The sequence below is a fragment of the Chrysemys picta genome, chromosome 4, assembly GCF_011386835.1.
Source record: "Chrysemys picta bellii isolate R12L10 chromosome 4, ASM1138683v2, whole genome shotgun sequence".
In the NCBI taxonomy this organism is placed as follows: domain Eukaryota; kingdom Metazoa; phylum Chordata; order Testudines; family Emydidae; genus Chrysemys; species Chrysemys picta.
Genome location: NC_088794.1, coordinates 71193139 through 71221135, shown reverse-complemented (window position 1 = coordinate 71221135; position 27997 = coordinate 71193139). Strand labels below are relative to the sequence as shown.

General features: G+C 40.1%; 1 protein-coding gene across 21 annotated transcripts in view; it reads left to right on the top strand.

Annotated features, from left to right (window-relative positions):
• Positions 1 to 27997, top strand: part of NAV2 (neuron navigator 2) — a 664394-nt gene that overhangs the window by 520766 nt on the left and 115631 nt on the right. For all 21 annotated transcript variants that reach the window (XR_010600575.1, XM_065592583.1, XM_065592584.1 and 18 more), the window contains 3 exons: positions 2090 to 2202; positions 6611 to 6719; positions 8729 to 9118. Coding sequence is in view for 20 of the 21 variants with exons in the window: in XM_065592583.1 (XP_065448655.1) it covers positions 2090 to 2202; positions 6611 to 6719; positions 8729 to 9118 (612 nt within the window). In the remaining variant the exon portion in view is untranslated. The remainder of the gene's footprint in view (positions 1 to 2089; positions 2203 to 6610; positions 6720 to 8728; positions 9119 to 27997) is intronic.

Sequence of the window (27997 nt, the reverse complement as noted above, 5' to 3'; positions counted from 1 at the left end):
AGTCTCAAGGTAATATTTATTTGACCTTTCAAAAGAATGCAAAACAAACTGTACAATTCTGCCAGAAAAACTGCTGCAGACTTGAAAAAAATATCATATTTACTTGCCCAGCCAGAAGTCAAAGTGAAAGGTCAAAATGTATCATCTTGGTTTTTTGAAAAATGAAGAGGAAAAGTAAATCCATGCTTAATAAAAAGGGATCCAATCACTAATAGTGTGCACCTATTTGGAAGACCTGAGGAATATAATTTGTAGCATTAGTTTGTTCCAAACTTTAAACTCTGCCTATTGTTGTTTATTCGTATTATCATAGTGCCTAGGAGCCCCAGACCTCACTGTGCTAGGAGCTGTACAGATGCAGAACAAAATGATGGTCTCTCCCCTAAAGAGCCATTATGTGCTAGACACAGCTGTAGGGGACTCCCAAAGGAGCTAGTGTATCTTCTTGATTTTGGGGTCCTGCCCCCTAGGGTGGGATGTCAGCAGCAGCAGGGTTTGAATCTGGCACATCAGGATGTTAATGCATGGGTCCTCTACTGCCTGAATTCAAAGATCCAGCTCTATTAGCTAAGGGCAGGTCTTCACTACAGGGGGGGGGTCAATTTAAGATACGCGAATAGCGTAGCTGAATTTGACGTATCGGAGCCGACTTACTCTCTGTGAGGGCGGCGGCAAAATCGACCTCCACAGCTCCTACCTCCGCTGGTGGAGTAAATGTGTCGATTCGGGGATCGATTGTCGCGTCCCGACGAGACGCGATAATTCGATCCCCGAGAGATCGATTTCTACCCGCCAATTCTGGCGGGTAGTGTAGACCTAGTCCAAGTCTATGTTAGGCTCATCAACCTGTATCTATGGCCCAGCCAGCACTAGAAGGGGACAGACTGCTACATCGAGGGCATGTCTTCACTACCCGCCGGATCGGTGGGTAGCAATCGATCTATCGGGGATCGATTTATCACGTCTAGTGTAGACGCGATAAAATCGATCCCCGATCGCTCTGCTGTCGACTCCGGAACTCCACCGCAGAGAGAGGCGGAAGCGGAGTCAGCAGGGGAGCGGCAGCGGTCGACTCGCCGCCATCCTCACAGCCAGGTAAGTCGACCTAAAATACGCAACTTCAGCTACTCGAATAGCATATCTTAGATCAACACCCCTCCCCCCCGTAGTATAGACCTAGCCTCAAAGGTTACAAGAGCAGCCTCAGATTTGCTCTAAACTATCTCAGTAGGCAATAGCTCTAAGGGGGCAGTTCACTATCTGGGAATCACTGGGACCAATCTTGCCATCCCCTTCCCCTGCCCACAACCCCTACACAAGGAGCTGAGAAGCAGATAATCAGTTGTAAATATACTTCTCCTCCTGGTTTTTTTAAACTGCAAACAGAGAAATTGTTATACCCTACTGTATGTTTCCACATGGTCTTTTAGCTGAGATCAAGCGTAGTATCAGTGAAATATCTTCTGTATCCTCCTATCTAGGAACTCTTTCGTGCACTTAAAGGAAGCTGAGCTTCTAACTGCTAACTGCTGTGGTCCTAAGATCCAAAACATAGTGTAACCAGTAAAATGAAGTGATCACAGATTTATACTAATACATAATTGAAAAGCAGATTCTTAGAAAAACACCTTCCACTGAATAATACCATGTCCAAAGTTCTTCTTGCAGTCAATTGTTATTATTTTACCTAGCTGTTTCTTTTAAAAAAAGAACTGGTGACATTGCTAGTTAACAAAGGGAATTCTGCACAGGTGTGAAGAACTGTCACATATAAACTCCATTGTTAACGAAGATCAAGGTTTCAGCCCAGTGTGTGCTGCTGAAAATTTGAAATGTCTTAGTGTCTGGGGGTCTGTGAAGTCTACAATTTGACTATGAATATTTCATTTTTTTTTTTACAGTTCAGTGCCTGTTTCCGTTTCTAGGACATAGCTCAACATGGGACTAATGAATTATGTAAAGTCAGTCTGCTAGTGTATTCTAGAGAAAAGGACACAGTGGATGATGGCGGGTGCAGTTTTGTCAATGTTACACTTGATATATTTTTGGTGGTGAGTGACTGCATATCTCTATTTGTGTTGCCTTTAAGATCACAGACAGACAATGAAGGGAATGTAACAGCTGAGTCCGGCACGGGAGGGGTGAGCATGGATACTGCTCTTTACACTAAAACTGGACAGCCTGGTCTCGAAGACCTTTCAGGTAGGTCCTGGAAGATGTCTAGATAACTAATTCTGTGCATTGTATATAATGAACGAGAGTGGGCTAAATGAAGTTTGTTTCCCCCTCAATAGGGGGAATTTAATTTATGTGGTTATTCCTAGTGCCTTGTTTTTGGTGAGTTCTAATATTTGGTCCTTCAGAAACTGGGTAAAAATCAGAGTTTTGGACACTAGGGGCTTAGTTCTACAAGATACTGAGCATTGAAATCTTTGGGAATTGAGGGTAGTTAATATCTTGCTTTAGCACCTTGCAGCAGACATTCAACATCTTGCCAGATTTGATTAAAATATTCCTCAAGAGCCCCTAAGGAACTATGTATCTGATATGGTTTCCATTTTTTAATATTTCAGACTTCAGAGATTGTGGATTAGATAAAGCTAGTTCCTTTGGCATTTTGCATTAGTTTATAACTTTGGGGAAACCCCAACATTGTCACATTCTGTCTGAATAATTTGAGAAGTAGTGTGCTTTAGCTTCATGTTTGCATTTCCCAGATTTAAAATGATAGGTTAACAAGCTATTTCTTGTTTTGAAAGTTTGGAGTTTTTACAATTGCTCATTCATCATAAAATCAGTCATTACATCTGTACAAGAAAGGAGAGTAGCTCTCTACAGCATTCATCAATTTGATGACTAAATTAATGGGGACACTCCCATTGCTGCAATGAGAAATATAAAACTAATTTTAACTTACTGTGTCTATTGAATAAGAAGTGTGCTGAAATTGATTTGGATTAAGATGCTCTGGGTTGTAAAGTAATTTCCTGTGTTGTGTGTATTCTAAAATTCCTGCCACTGCCAGGAATAGCTGATAATTAACAATACATGTTCACCAAGTGACTTTTAGCAACAACATTGCAGTACAAATGTGAGTTGTGCTGGTAAGTCTTTGGTGTGTCTCCAACCTTCATCCCTCTTTCTGTTTTTAGAGAACTGTGTGTTTTTGTTTATAAACGAAGTATGTCTTTAACATGTCTCATAATTGGGGTATCACTGTAGAGTTCTTTATCTAGTTAGTTTATGCATTCTCCAGACTAATGTGAGCTTTGGAACTGATCCTTCTGCTTGGGAAGCCATGTGGCTATAAGCTTCACAATTGGATTAATTTCATATTTCATTATATATTCTGCCTTTGCCACGGTTACACCTGCATGTACGCATGCTGGCCGCAGAACCAAGAGGAAGAGTCAGTGGTGAAGAGGAGAGCAGCAGGAGTGCCCATATGCACATATCTGCATATATAATTTATATGTAAATACATGAAATATTAAGCAGACAAACAAATGGCATTAGGGTTACAGTCCTTGTGGACATTCCTGCAGTGATACATAAATAGAGGAGGCAGTGCATTGTTGGTTAGAATTGGGGGAACAAACATTGGGCTTCCTGAGTTTTCTCAATAGTGCCTCTTAATCAGTGTGTTATCTTAGGCAATTCTCCCAAACTATATATATTATTTCCATTTTACAAATGGATAAAATGAAATATATATCTAATTTTACCCATTTGTAAAATGGTAATAATACCTAGTTTACAGAGGGTTTTCAGAGCCCTTAATGGAAGATATTATTTAAGTTCAAAGTATTATTATTATATATGCATGTTAGTTTGAGATCCAAAAGTACACAACAGCAGCACAATCTGTATATCATACAATGTGGATCCAAAGAGGAAATTGTTTAAAGCCAAAGTCAACAGATAGTGGTATTCAATCAAGGAGCATTAATGGAGAACAAACAAAACAGTTCCTCAACCCCAAAAGAGAGGACACTTTTAAGAAATAAATCAGACTTTAATGTCTCTTGTTTCGTCCATTCACGCATGCAATGAACATTGTTGCTAATGAGTTACATGTGCATATGGAGAAATGGAAGTAAACAGTTCACAGACACTATATACAGAATATCCATGAAGAGAAGAATCTTGTAAAGAAGGTGATTAATGTCTTAAGTGTAGTCTAATTGGATATTTTCAATGAAAGTCAATATAATGTCTTCTAAAGAGCTTACAACTGATCTCTGAATATGACTTTCTCTTTTGAAAAACATTATCACAATTTAATTTTGTGAGTCTCCAAGCAAACAACTTTAACAGCTTTTACCTCAGCTAAGCCTCTTATTTGTGCTCTTAATAGCTTATCTAGATCTTGCCTTCATATTTACAGAAGAAATAATCTGTGGAAAGAGCACTTTTATCAGCCATAGTCCTAGAAATATTATTTTTAAATGTTCTTTAGTGTTGCAATAATTTGCAGACTAATGAGTGTATAAAAATGTTTACATCCCAGAGACTCTATGGCTGAGAGAATTGAGCTCTATTAGGTTTCTATTTCCAATCTTGTCAGGTCAGTAGTGATGAAGCCATAACTATCTGATGGTTAGGTGGCCTATGTGAAATGCATTATTAGTGTCACTCTGGATCCCAGAGACAGCTGTCCACATCATGGAAAAACATCACTAACATGGATGATAATTGGCCCCTTGTTATCTATCTCAGAAAGGCCAAGGACTGGATGAATATGAAACTACTTTCTTTTCCCTAGAAATGATACCTACAAGTCAGAGCTGAGGCACATTGATGGGGCATCATGGGACATTTGCACTGATGCCTTGGGGGTCTTCATCCTCCAGGGCTAGCAATTTGGCACCTTACACAAGCACTAAATTTACTTCAAGGGTTGAGAGAAGCTTTCTTAAAAAGCAGCAACTGTTTGGAGACTGTTTTCAGTCTTTACTTAAATCAGAAATTTTAATTTTAATGTGTAGATTCTCATCTGAACTAACCATTTTGTGGATTAGTTCAACTTCATGGGAGCTTTTAGGGAAGAAGGCTTCACTTAAAGAACATGCAAGAGTATCAAGACTACAGTATTATCAAAAATAGCTAAATTTCGGATATGAAGCATTTTGCTATTTAGCTGTAAACCTTTTGAATGAGCTCATTCCCTGCTGTGAAGTGGGCCTAGCTAGTTAGCAGGGTTTTTTTTTTCTTCTACATCCTGTGTGGAGATTTTCTAGTTCAGTTATGTTCCATGCTGACAGCAAGCACCTTGGTATCACTAACAATCGTAAGTCACTTCTTTTTAACACCCAAGGAGCTTTTAAGTAGATAAAATATAGCTGAGCTAGCAGTGAAGTGGTTTTTAATCAATTACAGAGAACAAGTAAGCAACAGAGGCCACTAGGAGGTTTTATAAAATGGAAGTAGATTCCTTTTCTGGTCCAAAAACAGGTAATATGCTGTTTCAAATGGACCATATTAGGGAATGCCTTACGAATTTCTTTAGGGAAATAAAAATGGCAAAGAATCCTTATGCAAAGCAAAAAAACTAGTTGTTATGGCCTTGAGGATTTAAGTAACCTATCAATGTGTTCTCGACTATTGCTGGTCTAATTTGGAAGGTTTCTATACTGTTATACAATAATTCGCTACTGGAACATGAATCATGCTGATCGGAATGTGTTACAGCCTTCAAGGGAAATTAATTTGAGTTCCTACCAAAAAAACAGAACAAAACTTTCTCTGTATCATAATGCATTCTGGTGACCATACCTGCTCTGTAAAGCTCATTTACATGAATGAAATAGCAGGATGAAGCTGGGCAGGCAACTGCATTTGCTGGAATACCTGGTACATCATTCAGCTGTGGAGCAATTAATAGACATGGTTTAGTTCGTTCCCAAAACAGCAGCTTTCTAATAATCAATTTGATTTATTTAAAATGAGAAAAGGATATCTACTGTGATTATAACCTTGCAAAGAACAGGCTTTATCAAGTACATGTTCATCATGCCAGTCAGGGCCGGCTCCAGGGTTTTGGCCGCCCCAAGCAGCCAAAAAAAAAAAAAAAAAAGTCGCAATCGCGATCTGCGGCGGCAATTCGGCGGAAGGTCCTTCACTCCGAGCGGGAGTGAGGGACCGTCCGCCGAATTGCCGCCGAATAGCTGGACCTGCCGCCCCTCTCCGGAGCGGCCGCCCCAAGCACCTGCTTGCCAAGCTGGTGCCTGGAGCCGGCCCTGATGCCAGTATGGGGAATGGAGTGGGCTGCCATATGCTCTAACCATTCTGGCTATTAAGCGAAAGTGTACCTGGGAGGTTTGAGTAAAGTCCAATACAAAAATATTTGATTACTTTATGGTTCTAAGAAAGCCCATGAAATGAAGTTAACAATGCAGCGCTATTCCTCAGTCTGGCCAAGGCAATGGAAAGCTCCTTTCAGCAGTGAATGAAATCCTACATCATATTTAGTGTAGGATTGGATATTAAATAATGTAAAGGCAGGGATTTGTGTTTGACTCAGAGCCGTGAAGAGATGATAGTGCATGTCTTGGCTCTTGCTAATTAATGTGGGCTAGTTCTTTCCTTCTAAAGGTCTGTTATTTCATAGGGGAGGATCCAGAAACTCGACGATTGCGAACTGTCAAGAACATTGCTGATCTTCGACAGAACTTAGAGGAGACCATGTCCAGCTTACGGGGAACCCAGGTCTCTCACAGGTAGTGGCATGAATTGCTTCTTTATTGAACAGTGAAATAACTGTGTTCTTATAGTACCTGTCCCGACTCTGGCTGGGTTGTGCCCTTGCAAAAATTATTAACGCTGACAATGGAGGAAATTAAGTTGGCTAAGCATTTACTGTGCTTTTTTCTTTTATTGAAAGCACAGATTCTGATCCTTGTTTAGTATTTATAAAGATTTATGAAGAGTAAGCGGTGGTGGTGCAGGGAACAGGACGGTTGGATATAGAAACACAGTCATAGAAAGAGCAATGCTTGTTAAGTGCATTAGGTGGTGGTTGAATAGAATTGTGCAAAGGTTACCATTTAAAATGTTACTTTGGTTTACTTATGAGTGACTTTAATGCATTTCCCTCCCCAGATCTATAATATGCTGTTTAAACAAGCAGGTGAACTGTGTTTGACCTACTTGATAAAGTGCATAACTTGAATTCCTAACTGGTCTTTGAACAAACAAAGCTTTATAATATTATTAGTGATGCGAATGTACAATTTTTTTAGTAAAGCAGTATTTAGAAATCTCCAGTAATATTTAAAATATGCTCAAGATAAGCAAAAGCTGTGATTACATTTGAACATTCTATGAGCTGTTGTTTTAAGTGCTCAACAAGAGGCTTAGGAGAATATGATGTTTGGCCGCATGAAGGGCCTGATCCTGTGAGGTGCTCAGCTTCCTCAATTTCAGTTGACTAATGATGCTGAACCCTTCATACGATGAAGCCCTAAATAAGCTCAGCAGATGAAGGTTTGTATTTTGGCTAAACCTGTGCCAGTGCTTCCACAGATGAACTCCCAGTGCATCTGTTTTCCTTTTAAAGTCTCGATTAAAGTGACAGCTCATTATGATTTAATTACTGTAGCCACAGGATACTTAAGCCTGCTCATGGTTCCACAGGAATTATCATGCTGCGAGTAGCCTGAGCCCATTTAGTCCATTTTAGCCAGAGTCCAGTAACAGTATGTATATTCAGCCAGAAAGGAAATCAGGGTTGGTTGGTTTGGTTTGGGAGAGGGAAGCTGCAGCTCTTGAAGAGGAGAAAATAGCCTATACTAGCATTTGTCATTGAAGGGAAGCAATATACTCGTCTATACAGGCATGAAGAATATAGTGTATATTTGAGCCTTAGAAAATGTATTTAGTGGTCATGAGGTGAAATTGAAAATCAAAGTACTGTGTAAATCAGGGGTCGGCAACCTCTGGCATGCGGCTCACTAGGGTAAGCACTCTGGAGGGCCAGGCCAGTTTGTTTACCTGCTGCGTCGCCAGGTTAGGCCGATCGCGGCTCCCACTGGCCGCGGTATGCCGCTCCAGGCCAATGGGGGCAGCGGGAAGCCACGGCCAGCACGTCCCTCGGCCTGCGCCAAGGTGCTTACCCTGGTGAGCCGCATGCCAGAGGTTGCTGACCCCTGGTGTAAATAGATACAAAATTCTTAAGTTTGGAAAAACATATGAAATTAGTCTAATTTTTATATAACTATTTTTTCCTTTAAGTCTTCATTGAGAGAGGCAGAAGGATTGTTAGCTATCTTGAGCATCTCCAAACTGATAGGGTATTTTGTGAATGCAGCTAGGAAGTAAAGCGGTCTTTTTATCAGCTTAAGCCTCCTGCATTGAATGGTGACAGCATCAATTATGGGTTAGGTTTGACTGAAAGAGGAAAAGTTGTGCTTGGATACTGGGAAGAATCCATGCCAAAAATGAATAAACAAATAAATAAATAACCCTCTTTCTTTCTACTCCCTTCCCCAACACAACACTGATGGCCTGGCTAGGGAGACCCTTTATTTTTAAAGTAGTGTTGTTAAGGTGTGTAAAATACATGAAGAGATTTGTTTTAGGCAAATGCTGTTAAGTGTGTCAGCTGCAGTTGATACCTTTGCCACTATTTGGAAGTTACATTCTTTTATGATGTATGAAGTGGCATCACCTGAACTCTAATGGTTCTATACCATGTCAGTGAAGACTAAATCAATTGTTTTTTTTTAAGCACATTGGAGACCACGTTTGACACCAATGTCACTACTGAAATAAGTGGTCGCAGTATTCTCAGCTTGACTGGAAGACCAACGCCTTTATCGTGGAGACTTGGGCAGTCCAGCCCCCGCCTTCAGGCAGGTGATGCTCCATCAATGGGAAATGGGTATCCTCCAAGAGCCAATGCCAGCCGTTTCATCAACGCTGAGTCTGGGCGTTATATGTATTCAGCACCTTTGAGGAGACAGCTAGCATCCCGCGGTAGTAACGTTTGTCACATGGACATCTCAGAGAAGGGTGGTGATGAGATAGATCTTGAAACCATCAGCATGGATGCCACTGGCTATATGAGCGATGGCGATGTTCTGGGCAAGAATATAAGGACTGATGACATTACGAGTGGGTAAGTAAAAGTCATTTGGATCTTCATGCACAATGGAACTGTGCATTTTTCAGTCTTATACTGTTGCTTTAAATGGGTCAATTTAAATGGCTACTTAAAGGTAGCAAAGAGATTGTGCCCATTGTTAATGAGAATTTGGAGCACAAGCTCCCAGCCACACTTGAATGAGTGGTGGCTAGAGTCTTACTCATGTTGTCTCTTTCTTCCTTTCACACTTAAATCAGAAGTTTCTGTGATTAGTTCTGAATAGCTGAATCTCTTGAATCTACCAGCCTGACCTAGAACTCTTATAGGAAGAGCCTTTTCCATGGAATTTTGGCACCTAAGGTCTAGACAGAAACGAAACCTCAAATTGTTAGACGTGTTTGAAAATGGTGGGGGGTAAAATCCCAACTTTTTTCAAAAATTTTAGTTTGGAAAAACATATAAAATTAGTCTAATCTTTATATAGTTGAGTTGTAATCAAAATTTCAGGTGAAGAAAAAGAAAGGATTTGTATTTTAAGTGAATTAGACATATTTCTAGTAAATGTTGAAAAGTATGTATGTAACATAGGTTCTTCTCTCTGGTGCCATTTTCAGGAAAGCATCTGTATACAGCAAATCACTTAATCATATGCTTAATTCTTCTTGAAGTCAGTGGGATTTTATCACATGATTAAAGTAAGGCATGTTTTAGTGTATTCCTGAAAAAGAACATACTCATGGACGTGCTTAAATGCTTTCCTGAATTAGGGTCAGTGGTTGTCAGATGTTTGCTGCAATGTTCATTGTCCCCACAAGATGGTGAAAATGTTGCATTTTTTACATTGCAACTGAAAGTATTTGCTGCGTGTCCCAGTGATTTCTCTGAACTTGCAGTAGAAAGTCTGTGTGTTTTCAGCAGCAAAGAGTCCTGTGGCACCTTATAGACTAACAGATGTATAGGAGCATGAGCTTTTGTGGGTGAATACCCACTTCTTCGGATGCATCCGAAGTCAATATTTTAGCATTTCTTTGGCTGGGAAACTCATTTTTATGTAAATACATCAGCACTTGATTTATGTTACAAAACTCAAAATCATTGATCTGAAAATGATAATTTTTTTATAACTAGTCTTTTTCTTTTTTTGGCAACATTACATCCTTTTTTTAATCTTTAACATTTTAGTATTGTTTATAGTAGCAATGGCTTTGTCAGAAGATTTAGAGCCTCTTACTGAAACAGAAAGCTAGAATCCAGCTGTTTGCCAATATGCAACCATTATTATGAAACAAGGTTCAGCAAATTTAACCACAGAGGACCCTGGAAACCTCCAATTGACTCTGTTCTACCAGAGAGTTTGGAAGTTTTGCTTATATTTTCTTTTTTCCTTTAGGGATCATATACTAAAGAATCCAATGGGAAAGCTGTTTGGAGGAGATGTAGTAAATTCTCTATTTTATATAAGGAACTACTAGTTGCTAGTGTACAAAGACACACATTCCTAAGATCGTCCATGTTTACACAAAATAAAGCAGCTTATGCCTTTGTTTTGCAATGTTTATTGTGCTAAAAGTTATCACTCTTTCTTCAAGACAAACGACCTTCACCCAAAACCAGATTTGTAAAATTGACGGGAAGAGAAAGAAAACGATTTTGACTATTGCTGTGGTCATTATAAAAGACGTAGTGCAAGATCTGTGTGGGTTCTAGATAGTGAATGTAATTTGAAGGAAAGGGCTGGTTTTAGCTATATAACTGAGAGAAGTTTGTTCTCATATGGTAAAATACCCCGGTATAGAGGGAAGACCAACTCACCACCTTAGTCCCACTTGGGCCCTATTTTGAGAATTTAATTGGTGTATGGGTCTAGTGCTGGCCCTCTGAACATCTCATCTGTAGCAGTCATGGATTATGATAGGAGTGGACAGTAACAAGTTTAAGGCAAAAACATTTATTCTCTCAGATTATGCCTGCTGAAAAGGAGGGTAGGCCTGTCCAGTGAAAAAGAATGACCTTGGTAGAACTATAGTTTTCTCTATCTTTACCACCTTTTTCACAATATTAATAAGCCTGTCTGCAGAGATCTGTCGTATGTTCTGAACCATGCGTATAAGGCTACTGTGTGTGGCTCCATCTAATGTTTTGCTCAGGAAGTTCATTTCTTTATCTGAACTGAAAATTGTCCTCAGCAGAATCATAAGATGATATTTCCAGCTTCAATACCTCACATTCTAGAAGTTCATCTTACAAACAAGGATGTAATTATGAAAGGCACAGAAAAAAGAGTTTAAGGTCCCGGATGTACATTTCCAGAGACACTAGTGACTGTATAGATCTCCACATTTCATTTTTTACTTTGTACTAATTGGTCACCCTGCACTATATAGCAGTGAACCTGCTGAAGTTCAAAAATATAACACTTTAAAATATTGAATAACAATCTAGAATGGAGCTCACAATGCAATACACATGAAATAATAAAATAGATTAAAATTTGGTTTTACCAAACATTTCTCTCATTTCAGGTATCTCAACATAATAAGTACCAGTGGTAGCATAACTGCATAGGCCAGTAGAGCAACCATTAGGTACTCAGCAAGAGCTTACCTGTAGTATTGTATATTAGAGCCTATTTAATTGAGGGAGACAGAATATGAGACAGGACTCTTATCTGCTACAATTTTTCAAAAGTACTCTGGGATCATTGCCTTTTACTTGGACAGCCAACCAAAGACTGATAGAAAGGACCTCAGTTTCAAGCATAGGATCAGAAGCATGGCTGTATATAAATGGCATTTTTCTTTCTAACGTATATGTGTCCTTAATGTAGTGAATCATGTCTGCTGCCGTCGCTGACTAAAATGTTTTCATTTATGTGAGCACTGCAGAACCAATATAGGTATGGGAAAGTGAGCTGGACTCTTTTCTGGCCCACGTAGCATTATTTTAATGGTGAATTAAGTTCCAATGACAGAATCTTTATTACTGGTGATGTCAGAGCCAGAAAGACCAGATTCACTTTGAGATAATTTATCGAGTTTGAGGTTTGAGCAGTTGGGGGACAAAAACCTACCATATTTACTTATAAATGCATGCACATAGTCACAGAGACAATGCAGTACCACACAATCCTGACTTTGGAGACATTCTTCAGAATATAATCACATGGGAAGGTTTCATCAGAAGGGAGGCAATCCTCCAATACTGCATTGAAATGACAGCCCCGGATATTATCCCGGTACCAACTGGGGGACTTGAACTTCTGTCTTGAAGGTGAGGGTGTTACCTTCAGTGAACCCTACTGACACCTAATAATGCTGGATTGCTGTCTTTGGTAAGAAAAGATTGTTTTGTAACCTCAGTGTTATGAGTCATCTTCCCTGATGTGAGTTATTCACAACAACAGAAAATGGGATAGCAGTGTATCTCAGTGGGACAAGGGTAATATAGGATCTAGAAGTGAGAGAACTTGCTTGTAAAGACAGCATTGATGTGGTTTGCTGCACAATGGCGCTTTAAGATAAACTGGAGGACAAATGAGCCCAATATTTTCCTAAGTTATGCTACAGAATGTAGAAAACAGCACAAAAAGGCATTTATAGCATGAATAGCCCTTTATTAGTTGGTATACATTTCACTTTGTCATTTTCAAAATTGCTACAATGCTGTAGTTTGAAAAACCTTGGATCTGTGTTTTTATTGGCAAACTGATAGGAAAGGAAGCCAAAATATTTGTTACAGCCAAAATAAATCATTTTAGCCCTTGGTTCCTGAGGTTTTCTTTTAAATGCACCAGGTCATGGGAAGTTCCATTTTTCCTGCCTTCCAGTTCTGTTCAAGAAGGGTTCTGGCAGAAATTAGTATTGATTTCATAAGGTTAGAAAGAGTGCCATTCCTTATGGCCTGATCCAGCAGAAAAACATCTGTGGTCTCCCAAACCTTTGCTAACCTAGGAAGACCACAGGTGCTGGATCTGTAGCAGGCTGACCCATCCAGGTGAGAAATTGACTTCTTCTGGAAACCAAAAAGTTGACCAAACAAAGCAGCAGCGCATAACTTGAATTTTCCTGGAGCAGCGAGCAAACAAGATCCTGTATCACACTCCCTGGTTTATTAACTCCTATTGGCTGTATAGCTCCAGGCTTTTACAGGCCTTGATGTGAAATAATTCATTCCCCCTAGGTGGGCTTGGAATCATGTAACCTATCTACTTCAAAACCAAAGCCGTAGTTTTAGGGAGACTTTTAACCTCCCCCAGATCTGAAGAGTGCTGCTAACTGAAAAGGGCTTGTGACCTGATGTGAGGATCCACAAGTCTTGAACCCAGGTCCGCGAGCAGTCTTGGCATCCCAACCACCATCTGGCAGTTTGCTAGTGACTGGTGAGCGATGTGGCACTGCCCAGGGGAATCCTGATTGTACAAGCGCCCGGTCCTACCAATTGGTCCGGCTGCGCTATTTAAGCCAGAAGGCGACACAGGAAGTTGTCTGTGCATCTGAGTGAATTCCTATCTGGCTGCTACATAGGACCCTGCCTTCTTGCTTGACTCCTGAGCTCTGCTTTCCTGACTTGTCCCTGATTCCTGATTCCCTACCTGTTGCCATTTCTTGCCTTCCTGTCTTGTTCCTGATCCCTGCCCTGGTCTCCGGCTCTGACCCTTGGCTTGACTCCTGACTCCAATTCCAGCTCTGACCCTTGGCTCGACTCCCGATTCTCACTCTGGCCCTGATCCTTGACTTAACTTCTGGCTCTGAGCTTTGGCCTAACTCTGACTCCTACTCTAACCACCCAAGTCCTGGTTGTGACACCCCCAGCCTCCCCTTGATTTTGGTTTACTTGTCAAGAAAGGGCAATTTACTCTAATCTCCCTTTTGCTAGGATGCTCATTTTCCTTCTGTATATTTATGTATGAATTTATTTATGTGGTTGTACACATGCACACACATATTGGGAGGTGATCCCTCTTTGCTTATTTGAGGCTTTGTGCTTTCTAATGATCTTCCTACAAGGATTGTGAAGTGAGGATGTAGAGCTGAAGTGGAGAGAGATTCAAAGGGAGAGCAGGTTGGGGCAGTTTGGGAATTCAGGCTTTCTCATGGCCTACTGTCACCAGAATTAAACAGGGCCACAGATGGGGAATTGGGAATGGCATTTTAGCTGGCAGATTGTCTATCTGGTGCAGGATCCTTGGAAGAGATGTACCCACATAAACTACATAGACCAAAGCAATCACTGAAGCTGAATTTTATCACAAGCTGAATTTTAATAGTCTGTGGCTATAGTACAGCAGATAAGAGTGCCTTACTAGAGAAGTGAGAGGATGGATTTGCTTAGGTGTTGAGTAACGTGAACAAGATTTTTATGTGACTCTGACACCTCTATTGATTGATATTGCAATATGCTCTCATTGCCTATCTAGTTATTGTCTGGAAGGCATCTTAGATTCTGAAGTTATTTTCCATTTGCACGTGGCTTGTCAGTCCTTCATTAGGGTCGAGGTGAGCACATTTATTGGAAAAGGAAAAGAAGGGTTTATATATTTCACAAGAAGTAAGAAACAAAGTTCTTGCTAATAATGGTTGCTTTCTTACCTGTTCTCCGTAAAAATGATTGCTGCTACAGATTGCCGCTAATGAGAAGTAAGGAGAGGTGAGCTGGTGAAGATTAAAATAAGAACCTATTTGACTTGCACATTATTTGAAGTTAAGTTGTCTCTCTTTCCTCAGTATTTTTCACTGTTTGTGTGGCTGTGTAATTTTCAGTTTCTGATGGCACTAGAAGCATAGGTGCTGCCATTTAGCATGAGAAGCCTGTTCCAGCACTGTATGATTTAAGAAGATCTACATTCAAACTTTTTGTTGTGTATCCATTCTGCCATTCTGAACCTTTTGCTTTCTACATCTCAGTATGTGTACATGCTAGTTAAACTGACTCCCTGAATCCCTGGTCTACATTACAAATGTATGTCATGTTACTTCTTACTTACTATTTTCCACACCCCTGAGCAACACTGTTATACTGACCTAGCCCTCGGTATAGACAGTGCTATGTCAAGCCCTAAGCCTTAAAATTCACTTCTTCTGAAAAAAACTATCAGTGTTGAATTGGCAGCAGCAAAAATGCCATCACTCTTCCAGTAAATTTAATAACCAAAAGCCTGTGCTCTAAAGGCCCAATCCAAATGCCCCTGAAATCAATATTAGTCTTTCCTTTGACTTCAGGGGCCCTAAGGTGGAATTGTCCTCTGGGTCACACCACACATTTTGGTTCTGGTTTGTGCCATATCTATGCAAACTATGAAACCACTCAAGGATGGGACCATGTCTTTCTTTGTATCTTTTACAGAGCTGAGCCCACTGCTGCCACTCAACAATTAATAAATAATGATGATAAGAAGATGGAGTATTAGCCATCAAAATCCTGCATCCAAACACGCCTCATCTTTGGGGTGTTTAAAATACAAATATGGATCAAGGCCCAAATTTTGAAGCCTGGGCCAAATTGCAATGTTATGGCCCATTCAGTACAAGATAAACTTTGTAACCTTTCTCATATCCATGCTCTGTACCTTGATTGATTCAAATTAATTTCAGTGGTTTGGTCATTTCATTAGGCACTGCAGATTAAATGGTTTAGCATGCATGATAGGACTTGATCTAAGTATGAATAATGAATGAAGTTGAAAACTACAGATACCATATATGGTTGCAATACTCCATGATGAATAATCATTAGAATGTAATTTGTTATATTTTCTCTTTCTCTGAATGTGCTATTTGTTTGAACTTTCTTCTGTCTTGTAGGAACAGGCTTCTTACATTTTGATCCTTTTAATACTGTAGCACAGTAAATACTGTGAGGGTTGGTAGTTGTTTGATTTCTTTATTTTTACCTATGCTAGCCCCAGGAGTTCTAAGTAGACTCAGAACAACTCAGTCTGCTATCAGTGACCTTTATGAAATGGCATGAGGAAATTCTGACTTCTGGCTCCTCAGAGAACTGTTGTGATATCCAGCTTTGGATGTAGGGAATTGTGGCTATCCCTGTGTTGTAAAAATGAAAAGACCAAAAATAAGGTAATATTCAAATATAAAGTAAATCATGCCCTGAGAGCCATGCCTAAAAAGAAAAATAAAATATTACATTAAAAAAGCTATTCTGAGTGTTAATATTACCCATTTAAGCATGCAAGTCAGCAAATGTCAAAGTTAATGTTTCACACTCAACATTAACTGGGTCTCTTGTGAATAACAACACAGTTTTTAATAAGTTATGACTAACTACTTCACATGTAATACAATTGGATATCATAGAGCTTTTTCTACAACTCTAGGGCTCCATCCCAGAGACCTGAAGGCATAGTGCTTACCAACAATAGATCCTTAAGATATGACTACACTGCAAAGAAAAACCTGCATCACTGCGTTTCAGAACCTGGGTCAATTGACTTGGGCTTGCGGCATGTAAACAGGCTTGACTTGGTCTCATGGGACTTGAGCTGTGGGGATAACAATGACAGTGTAAATATTCCTGCTAGGGCTGCAGACTGGGGTCTGAGACCTCCTTTCTGGGTTTCAGAATCTAGGCTCCAGCCCAAGCCCAAATATCTGCACTGCCATTATTAGCCCCGCAGCTCAAGTCCCATGACCCAAGTCAATTGACCTGGGCTCTAAGGTTCAGTGTGGGGATGTATTGGGTGGTTTTTTTTCGTAGTGTAGATGTACCCTTAGAAAATAATGGGACTACACATTTTAGTACATTTTAGGAAGTACTATACCAAGTCATAAATGTTTGCAGGATCCAGGCCCTTAAATAACTTAGTTGGAGTTACATGACTGCACAACAGTCAGGAGTAGGAATGTCTTAGCCAGTGACAGCCAGAAAATCCCTTATTATGGGAGAGGGGGAAGAAGCCCACTGGGTAAAACTGTGGCACCTGGCTTCCAACGCCCACATGGGCTTTCTGCTTCTTCTCTCTCTGGTCCCTGGTCAGAGTGAAGGAGTGGGGAGAGCAAGAGGGAGGATATCTCAGATCTTTCCCAGTTACCCTCAGATTGGCACTATGCCATAAAAACCGAGTCTCCGGGTTTCTCCAACACCCACCCACACCAACGTTCCCAGGGACCCCCAGCCCCTCAGCAATTCCTCTTTCAGACTCGCCCATACCCAATGGCTTTGCCAGGACCTTTGGCTGTGCTAGCAAGCCCATAAGCCACGGCCTTCAACTCCCTTCCCCAAGCCTCATTTGATTCTGACCTGTTTGGGAAATAGTTTCCTACCTGCCCAGCAGGTTCCTGGGGGCAGGGGGAAATCAATTACTTTGTTCTCGGCATTAAGAAAAGTCACATATGGAGCTGCACAAAATTTGTCAGGTGGGAATGGGTTACTCTGGGGGAGGGATAGCTCAGTGGTTTGAGCATTGGCCTGCTAAACCCAGGGTAGTGAGTTCAATTCTTGAGGGGGCCATTTAGGGAACTGGGGTAAAAATCTGTCTGGGGATTGGTCCTGCTTTGAGCAGGGGGTTGGACTAGATGACCTCCTGAGGTCCCTTCCAACCCTAATATTCTATGATTCTATGATTCTTCTGGAAGGGCATGGGGGGGGAGCGGAGAGGGGGTTCATAGTCCTATCCAAGAATGCCACAAGGTTGCTTTGCCTTCTTTACAGCTAGGACTGAGCAGGTTGCTACTTACGCAGGATATTTCTACACTTTAAACGCTACAGCAGTGCAGCTGTACTGCTTCACTGTGGACACTATCTATGCCAACGGGAGGGTTTCTCCCATCTGTTTAGGTAATTCACCTCCCCAAGAGGCAGTAGCTAGGTCGACAGAAGAATTATAGTGAAGTCCAGGCCTCAGGCACCTGTCATGCCATAGGTGGCTATGACATGGCAGCTGCCTGAATGAGGCTGCCAGGGGAACTCCTCTCCTGTCTCCTACCAGCACTTCTGGGAGCACATCATCTAATGTCCAGGCTCCTATTCTCAGAAGGCTACTCCAGCAGCGCCCATAAGAGACAGAGACCCAATGTGTTGCTGTGCTGAATGGGAGCCCTGAACAGCTGCTCTCCATGCCAATGCCTGCTTACTTAGCCACAGTTGGGAGTTGAAGAGTCTGGAGTCCCCCTCCTCCAACAAATGCCATGATTATTCTCATCAGTCAATGAAGGAGTTGTATTGATGGATTTATATAAGGAGGAGAGAGAGAATGGAATAGTTGTTTGTTTTGTTCCCAAGGTCAGGGTGGAATGTATAAGGAACAGTATTTTACCCAGGGTGTGTCACATTTATCACCAACTGAGGTGGAATTTTTGTGTATGGATTTTGGTGGCGCATCACTGTTGTGGAAGAATGAAGGGAAGAGGTGAGGCTGCTGGGATCTCATTGTGATATTTTGTCTGGACTGTGTACATTTTTTCTAGACTGTGTATAACAGCCCTGATTCTTAGATTTTTTAGATCATCCACTCTATTGTAAATAGTGGGGAATCCTTCCTCTCACACTTCTGTGTCCTGTATCACCTTCCCAAATCCAGCTCACCCCACCCTTGCAGCTCCCCCACAGCTGGCCTTCTTCTCCTGCACCCTATAAGGACTGAGAGGGCTATCCACTGTAGTGTTTAGGCTTTGAAAAGGTGAAGGGAAGTGGAAAGTGATAATCAGCTGCAAATGTGAATGAAGCAACAGCAGAATGGAAAAACCGGGATGGGCAAAAAGAACAGAAAAGAGATCCATTGTGATTCATGGTGGGGCAGCCCTCTGGGTCACTTGCATCAACTGAGACCTATAACATCAAATGACATTTGCTATTGTGGGCTGCTCCTTGGTACAAGAAGAAAATGAAAGGCAATTACCTTCCTACCCTTTTTTTTTAATCTGTAAAAAAAAAAACCCTGTCTGCATACACATGTAGACACCAGAGCAGGGATTGAACTGAGGACCTTCTGCACCAAAAATATAGGTTTACCATTTGAGCTAAAGGACACCTCATTTAGCTGTAAGAAAGGAGTAAACTGTAGGACCAGCCACTAGAGGGCGATACAATCACATACACTAAACCAGAGGATTACAACTCCCCATAATTTACAGTTTAGATTGTTTGCATTGAAGAATTGGATACTAATGCAATTTGAAATGCAACTACTTGTTTCTTTCTAATTGTCTTTTCCCTGTTTTTGAAGAAACAGCACTGCCCTGATTTTTTTTTTCGTACATATTTTTCTTCAAAAGTAGTTGCTTTTCCTGATACCATTAAAAGGGAGAGCTGGATAGTGGGTCAATGTATTTAATCTTGTCCTTTATATTATAGTGGCTTAGGTTTGAATAGTGCTTCAAAGATGAATTCTGGGCAAACTCCTTCCCTGCGCAGCTTACAATCTAAAGCAGAATTGGCAACGGGAGGCTGTATCAGTGTCTGAAATGTTTGCCTAATGTCCAGTATGGGAACCAGGATTTTGAACCAGGACAAGCATGTGCATTTAAAAATTTTTTTTTAAGATCCTCTGACCCCAAGAGAGCCCTGCAGAAATAGTGACAAATGGAATCATTTTAGTAAAGGCCCAGTGCTACTGTTAGTGTGACAATTATCAAAACTCCCACTAACTTTGGTTGTGCAGGATTGGACCTTAAATAAGCAACTGTGGCTATAAAGCATATAGAACATACCACTCATATCTGAGATCTAATCTAGTACAACAGTAAGCACCATATCTCTTACAGGAGATGATGTGCTTGATACCCATTCTTCTAGCAAAGGAAAGATCTCTTTACTGTAGAATATCACCAGCACAGCTGTGGACTTTATAATAAAGTGTGGACCCAGGAGACCAGGCAAGCAGAAATATTCTTAGTCCTCAGCTGAAGTGACCAAAAATTGTTACCATGTGACGGCTGTTCCATGGCGTATGAGAAATGTGTCCCAGTGGAGAAGTATCCTGGAGAAGTATGCATTTCACAGAAACCATCTCCCCATGTTAGTGGCTTTCCCAGCGGAAAGGGTCAAGATTAAATTGGCATGGAGAATGAGCCCTCCAGGGGGAGCTGCTGCTTCCACTGCTACTGATATAAGTATATTGCATTTACCTGGTTTCTCAAACTAAGCTGTGAAATTTACTCATGAGATTTTATTAAAAGAAATTGCCTTTCTCACCTATCTCTTAGATGGCTATCTTCTTCTTCGCAACCCCAAACAATGATTGCTATTCCAGAGAATGCAAGGCATGGCTGGGGGCAGAGGGGTTATTCTATACTAGGGCTTGTCTCCCTCCTCCCCTCCCCCCCCCCCCCCCCCACACACACACCCAAAGTCCATCTGTTTTGCACAATCTAATTAGATGTAAAGTGAAGTGCACACTGGGTATGAGTTGATGAGAACCTGAAAGGAAATATTTGGATTGTATGTTGAGTATTTTGGCCTTGTGACAACAGAACCATACTGAAAAAGCTCAGGACCTGAGCACATTCCTGAATGCCTTTGCTGAATTGTTGAAATGTATGTGAATCAAAACTTGGAATTTAAACCAGAGACAAAACCCAAGCTGACCTTGCTTGGCTGGTTATTTATTTCTTTATTTTTTAATTTAAAGGCAGGCTTTGTGGGCAGGGTGCATGTTCCACCCTTCGGCTAGAAAGATAAAATGCTGAGCTGATGGTTGGCAGTGGCAGGATGATGGGTGGTCAGGCAAGATTGATGGGTGACAAGAATTTGGCAAAAAGTGAGAGACAAGCTTATGGTCCAGAATATTGTCAGAACAAAAAAGGCAAACCCAAATTATACTAAACTGAGAAGTTTCTGGTTAGCAGTGGTCCTTCAGTCAGTCGAGCAGCAATAATGATATTTAGTTTAGTCATATTTTAAGACGATTTCCTGGTTTTATCAACAGGCATATTTTGATCACATTTATCATACTTTGTGAGCAGTAGTAGAGATGTGCTGTTTACACACATCAAAGCTTTAATGTACTTTGTTCTTGTCTAACTAACCACATTGACTGGTTGTTGCAGCACTGACACTTAGCAATTAGTAATACCCATGACACTGTAACTGAAGCCTAGAAGAGTAAATGTTTGTATTGCCTGATTGGAAACCTTGAGATGACCAATCTTTTGGATTCACTATCCTGTCTGGACTTTGATTTACTTGAGATGATGAATTTAATTTTATTACTGAGGCAAAAAAGTCCTTGGAATGTCAGATTGTATGTTGAAGCCTAGAATATCCCTTAGGCTGTATATACTGTACTCACAATTTGAGAATTCTGCGCTCCTGGCTATCTGTTTTGAAATTTAGCAGCAAAGTTGAATAAGTATGAGAGTTGTCAGATGTGTAGCCATAAGCATGCTGTTGGTGCTCTGTATACATGGGCAAGTACAGAGTGCATACGAAAGTCAAGTGACTTGGCCTGCTAAGTAAGACTTTGGTTGATCTGTGGTATAACTTGATTCTGTTTTCTGTATGTGCACTTAGGGAAGGGGGAAAAATCACTTAGGCATCAGAAACATCTTAAAAATATTGAACTTGGAAGGATACGCTACACCATACAAAGTTTCAGGGGCACTTACAGGGGTGTAGTTGGCAAAACGAGAGCAATTCAAAGATCTAAATTGCCAAGGGAACTCAAAAACAGTTGAAACAGAAGAGAGCAGGGCACTTTTTTTCTTTTGCCTAGAAAGTATCATGTATTGTTTTGTTTCCATTTGTGCCATGTACTTTTAATACACTATTAAGGATGCCTGTGTAAACAACACCTGTGTAGTCGAGAGGCACAAGTGTGGAAAATTAATTGTATTTCCTTGTTGTTAAAAAGTAAAAATACTGAGATGAGTCCTGAGGGATAATCCACAGAAGGCAGATAAGCTCCTTATTATCAGTGCTTCATTGTCCAGTCTAGTTGTTAACCTTGTTAAAGCTTGGCTGTTAAATTCTCCTGAGGAACTAAAATTTACACATCTTCATAAAAAGTCAGTGTTTGGGGGCCTCTGGTTGTTGTTACTGAAATGCCAGAAAAGTTCCTGAACTATGTCATTTAAACTTTTGTTCATTTAGATATTTAAAGAGTGTTTGACATTGAGTGTGTTAGCACGGTACTTCTGATGCAGTAGTCTAATAAGGCAATTTAATATATTGTCTTGTAAAGACAAGTAAAAAAATTAAACAATATTAGAAGCACTATGTGCAAGCATACTGGAGACACTCTATCACAAGGGAGTAAGGAAACTTTCCCTGGGCTGATGGACACAGCGAGTATTGTGGATGAGTTGTGGTTAGTCTGAGGCTGGCTGAAGATGAAAGAACATCATCTTAGGTGTAAGAACCCAATAGGTGATGACTGGGAACACGCTAACAGCAGCCATGGCACTGAACTAAAGGGTAGGTCAACCTTCACAGCATCGAAGAGGAACATATTTATGTAGTTGCTTATCAGGAGTTGTACGGGGAACATGAAGACCAAAATACATGCGAGAGAGAAAATCCTTCCTTAGGCTATTCTAGCATCCTGCATTTCTGCTTCGGAGGTACATCTGTTAGATCCCTTAGTCAACACTGTGGGTGAGGCTTAATGCTCTTCCTCATCACTAAATATTCATATCACAATATATTATAATGTTATTAAATACAACCCCTTGACACTGGCTGACACAAATCCGAGCTGCTATTACCAGGTGCTTAAAAGTAGTGAATTGTGATGTATCAGGACAAGACTAGATCAATGTCAGTGGTAGCATAGGCATTCAGTTTCTTCTTGCCCAGCTGAGGCAAGAGTATGAGAGAGCCTTCATTCCACTCCCTTGGACAGAGTGTTGTGAATTTGTTTCAGAGCCTTTCATCTGTACAGCCCAACGTACAGTCCAACCTGTTGTAAGTAACCAATGAAGGCATGACAAATGCTTAAAAGAGCTAGACAGGTACTTAATAATAAGGTGTAGGATTGGCCCCTAAATTATGATGGGAAGCAGTTACAGCCAGTAGTAAGTGTTTGCAGAGTTAGGCTCTTAATGGTATTTATGCTTCATAAGAACACTTCTGTAGGCCTGCCTTCCTTCTTAATTTCCCTAATATCTTTACATATGGGGGGAAGGGGTCTTATAGCCAGTTGGCTCCTCTGTTTCCTCTCCCCCGCAGCCAACCTATAGGAGACAGAGAAACCCACTTCCCCATTCCTCCATGCACAATATAGGAGATGGGGCCCTCTCCAGCTCCCCCATTTGGCCCCAGTTTGGAGTTAAGGCATCACTCCTTTTAGTCCAACCAAATTTCTCCCTAACTAGGGGAGGGGCACCCACATACTTAAATAGAATTTATGTATAATAGCATTCCAGCTGTAAAACTTTTAATTCTACCAGCTGTGCTACTTATTTGACAATGTTAAATAAAACTCCTGTCTATCTAATATTTAAGAAAACAAACCCATTATGCCATTATTTTTATAGAGCGAGGTGAGACTACATAATTTGTAGCTGTTATAAGATTAGAGTTCACATATTTTCTTTTCGCCACACTTTAGTTTCCCTTAAAAAAAATAAAAAGTAGTAATAAAACCTGCACACATCATTATCAAAGGTGTTGAGCACCTGCAGCTCCATCGACTTATATTGGGTTTATGGATGCGCAGCGCTTCTGAAAGTCTGTCCATGAAAAGCTATTATTTGTGCCAGATGGCACAAGTACAGAATTATCTGACTGTATCTGATTGCTGCACATATATACAGAGGGTGAACTTCTGGCCTCATTGAAATCAACAGGAGTTTTTCCATTGACCGGGATTTCACCCAGAGTCTGCATATTAAGATTAGTTAGTGTATGTAGTGTGTATGCACAATATCATAATTTTCAACTAGTATCACATCTATTTTAGCTTAAAAAAATCTTGGAAATTAGTTCATTTTATTTAAAAGGATTAGTTATATGCCAGATGATGATGACAAACGCAGACCTAAAAGCTACATTTTCGAAGTGTGTAACAGGTACAATCACAATAATGTTTCTGCATTTGAGATGCAAATTGGTCATTGCATGTGCAAACAAGTAGTGCAATTAGCTGATTTGCATATGCAGATGTGAGTTTTTGCAACATGCCTGTAGTATGAACATTTAATGATATGGTCTTACATAATTAGAGTGGTATACTTTTTTCTATCTTTTTTTTTTCTTCTGTGATTGGCTATGAATAAAATTTGCTCTTCCATTTTAAGGATTTTATGAGTTTCTGACAAACAGAATGGAAGACCTGATGTAAGCTATGCTCTAGCAGTTCCGGAGGAACAGTTATAATTCTTTTAAGCCTCCTTGTTTATTAAATTTGGAGAAAAGGAATTGTATCTTATCCCTGTAGACTCTGGAGAACTGAGAATAGCCTTGTCCCTAGATTTACTAGCTTAGCAACCTCTTTGTAAAACTCCCAACAGGGACTCTTCTGTTGTTCTTGAAAAGGCCCAGTACAGACCTATATAGCTAAATCACATGTAGTGCAGGGTTTTTAATTTTTTTTTAACCTTCCTGTCTCATGTAATTGTAATAATTGAGTCTGGCTGCACAGTCAGCTAGGTTTGTTACCAGAGATATTGTGACAGAAATTATACAAAAGTGAAAAGATGGAGCCAGTGCTGTCTGCATCATGATTTTTTCCCTCTAATCCATGGATATATTATGAGTTTAAGGCTAGATTGGCTGTTCTTTCTTCTTGTGAGCAAAAATAGGCCCCAGTAAGAAAAATCAGTAATTGGCTTTGGTCCTTTTAAAACAGAGAAAGAGATCCTAGGGGTTTGGATATAATTTTGGTGTTGTACCACTATTTCCTTAAGAGTGACAAAAGAATTGAGAGGATATAGGCATTTCAATTTACGAGTCACTAAGGTATGTTGAACTGCATGCCAAAGATATCAACTCTACCACTGTAGCTGTCATATATTTATTTGATTATAGTATTGTTAAATAGTTGTACAAATACGTACAGATATAAAGCAAGAACAAAAAATCCTGTTTTCTTTGGACTTTATGAACTTCTTTGCATGTTATTTTCCAAACGGTTTTAAAAAATCTAGTTCGAATGTTTAATGTATATGCATTATTTATAAGTTAGTTGTTGTTCTAGAAGAAAATTAATTGATCTATGTATTATCTTCAATCTTTGTAGTAATGTGCCATGCAAAGTGTTGTTTTGGTATTGTTGGGGATTTTTTTTAGAGGATTGGGTATGAGATTATTGCATTTTTTTAAATTTACCAATTTGCAATTTATTTGCACTAAATAAATGCAAGATATTTTAACAAAGTTTTTGTCTGTTGAGGATATACTTTACTTGCTTTAGAGCATTAATGTTACACTCATTTAATTCAGTAAGAAGTTTAAAAAATATTTGACTTAAATTTTAAAAAGTCTCAGATCATGATTCATAATATCAATAATGAAAAATATATTGAGGGTATTTTTTTAAAAGACCGGAACATTTGGGATGAGGTGTCATCTGAGATGTTTCAGTTGTTCATTTCTCAAACTGCCTATATAAAGATGTGTTGCACGTACAGTCAGCAACTCCATTCAGTCACTTTTTTAAAGCTATTAAGAAGAAATGCTCTCCTTTTTTAAGGCAGAAAATGTCTTTTAACTATGTTACAATGAGGTAATAAATTTGTTCTGTAAGTTATTGATCTGTAAAGCTGGTTTCTAGATAAACATTCAGAGTATCTATGTCCTGAGGTTTTAAGTCCTGTTGTTCTTTTACACCCCAGAACTATATAGATACTTTGAATTGTTTATCTAGAAACTAGCTTTGCAGATCAATAACTTACAAATGAATTTTTTGCCCAATTATAGCATAGCTGAGAATGTTAAAAAACACAATTAAAGTAATGAGATCATGTATATAAAAATCTCAGTGAATATGTTTAAGGTTTATATTCTCATGCTATTCAAATACAGAGTATATGATGTTTTTGTTCATTTGTCCTGCTATATGATTATATTCTTTACCAGCATATATATACAACTGTATAGGGTGTATGTGTACAAAATGCACCTACACAAGGCATATTAGTTAGGGGGTTCTGTCAACAGCAATGCTGTTCCAGGGGGCAGGAGTTCCAAAAGAGAAGGTATTCTTTTCCTACTTCGACTTCATACTGTCCTGGGCTGACTCCAGTGAGAACACTCATATCCCATTAAGACCATAGCTGGATTATTGAAAGAAGAGGTGGTGAGATTCATCCTCACCCTGCCATCATTTCCACAGCAGATTGTCATTTTAGGATGAAATCACAAGTCAGGCTGGTATTTTCATGCCTGCGCAGAATCAGGGATCTCTAGACTGTTCCTATAAACCTCCAGTATAAAGCAGAAGGGATGCTTTTAGTACTTGTACTATACATACCCTGTTCCTAGTTGCACAGCAAGTTTCCTATGTTAGATTCTCTGCAGTGATCTAGAAAACAATTGGGAAATGAAAACTAAATTGGATTGCTTCTGCCCCCTTCCCCCCCATCATGACTAGGGTGGAGAAAGTAAATAAGGAAGTATTATTTACTCCTTCTTATAACGCAAGAACTAGGGATCACCAAATGAAATTAATAGGCTGCAGGTTTAAAACAAACAAAAGGAAGTATTTCTTCACACATTGCACAGTCAACCTGTGGAACTCTGCCACAGGATGTTGTGAAGGCCAAGACTATAACAGGGTTCAAAAAACAACTAGATAAATTCATGGAGAATAGGTCCATCAATGGCTATTAGCCAGGATGAGCAGGGATGGTGTCCCTAGCCTCTGTTTGCTAGAAGCTGGGAATAAACAACAGGGAATGGATCACTTGAAATCCTTTCTATGTTCTGTTCATTCCCTCTGGGGAACCTAGCATTGGCCACTGTTGGAAGACAGGATACTGGGCTAGATGGACCTTTGGTCTGACCCAGTATAGTCATTCTTATGACAAAACTAGATGCAAAAGGATTTCTGTTTGCCTTGTTGGCCATGCAGAAGTCCACAAAATACAGACTTATTTCATGTTCTTTAATGGTCCAACATAATACATTTCAGATGGATCTCTGTTTTGTTTTATTGGACTGGACCCACTTCAGGACAAGGATGTTATAATATATGGAGATATACCTATCTCATAGAACTGGAAGGGACCCTGAAAGGTCATTGAGTCCAGCCCTCTGCCTTCACTAGCAGGACCAAGTACTGATTTTGCCCCAGATCCCTAGGTGGCTCCCTCAAGGATTGAACTCTCAAACCCTGGGTTTAGCAGGCCAATGCTCAAACCACTGAGCTATCCCCCCATCCCCTGTCTTATTCATTTGTAAAGCTCCATATGTGCACACAGTCATTCATAAATATTTAATAATAATAATAATAAACCACTGAAATGTAGCCACCTCTCCAGTTGAGGAGGGTAGTTACAGACAGACAGCACAGTGCACAAAAGTGGAAGAGCAGCCACTTTTGGCCAGTGGTGCAAATCCCCTTTTTCACACAGAGTGCTATGAGATCTTTAATATAAATGTACAGCAGATAGGACCTTAGGTGGAATCCCGATCCTACTGAAATCAGTGGGAGTTTTGTGAATAACTTCAGTGTCTCCAGGATTTCACCCCCAATGTTTTAAACAACACAAAATAGCTGGGGAATGAGTGAAGAGAGCTGAAATCACAAGTCATTTAGGAATGATGCATGTGTGTGTTTAATGAAAATTGTATTCCTCCTTCTTCATATTTGTCTCATTTTGCCTGGGGGTGAAAAAGAGAAGGGGGAGGGGGCACTGAGTTCAGGGCCAGAACTCAGCAAAATGACTCTGGAGTAACTGAGAGCAAAGCTTGCTCCGTCTCTGAGTACTAGGTATAAAATGGATATATGAACACCACCAAAAGTGTGGAAGTGCTTACAAATTGTTTTACTGAACATTTGATATCATGTTTTGTTTTTTA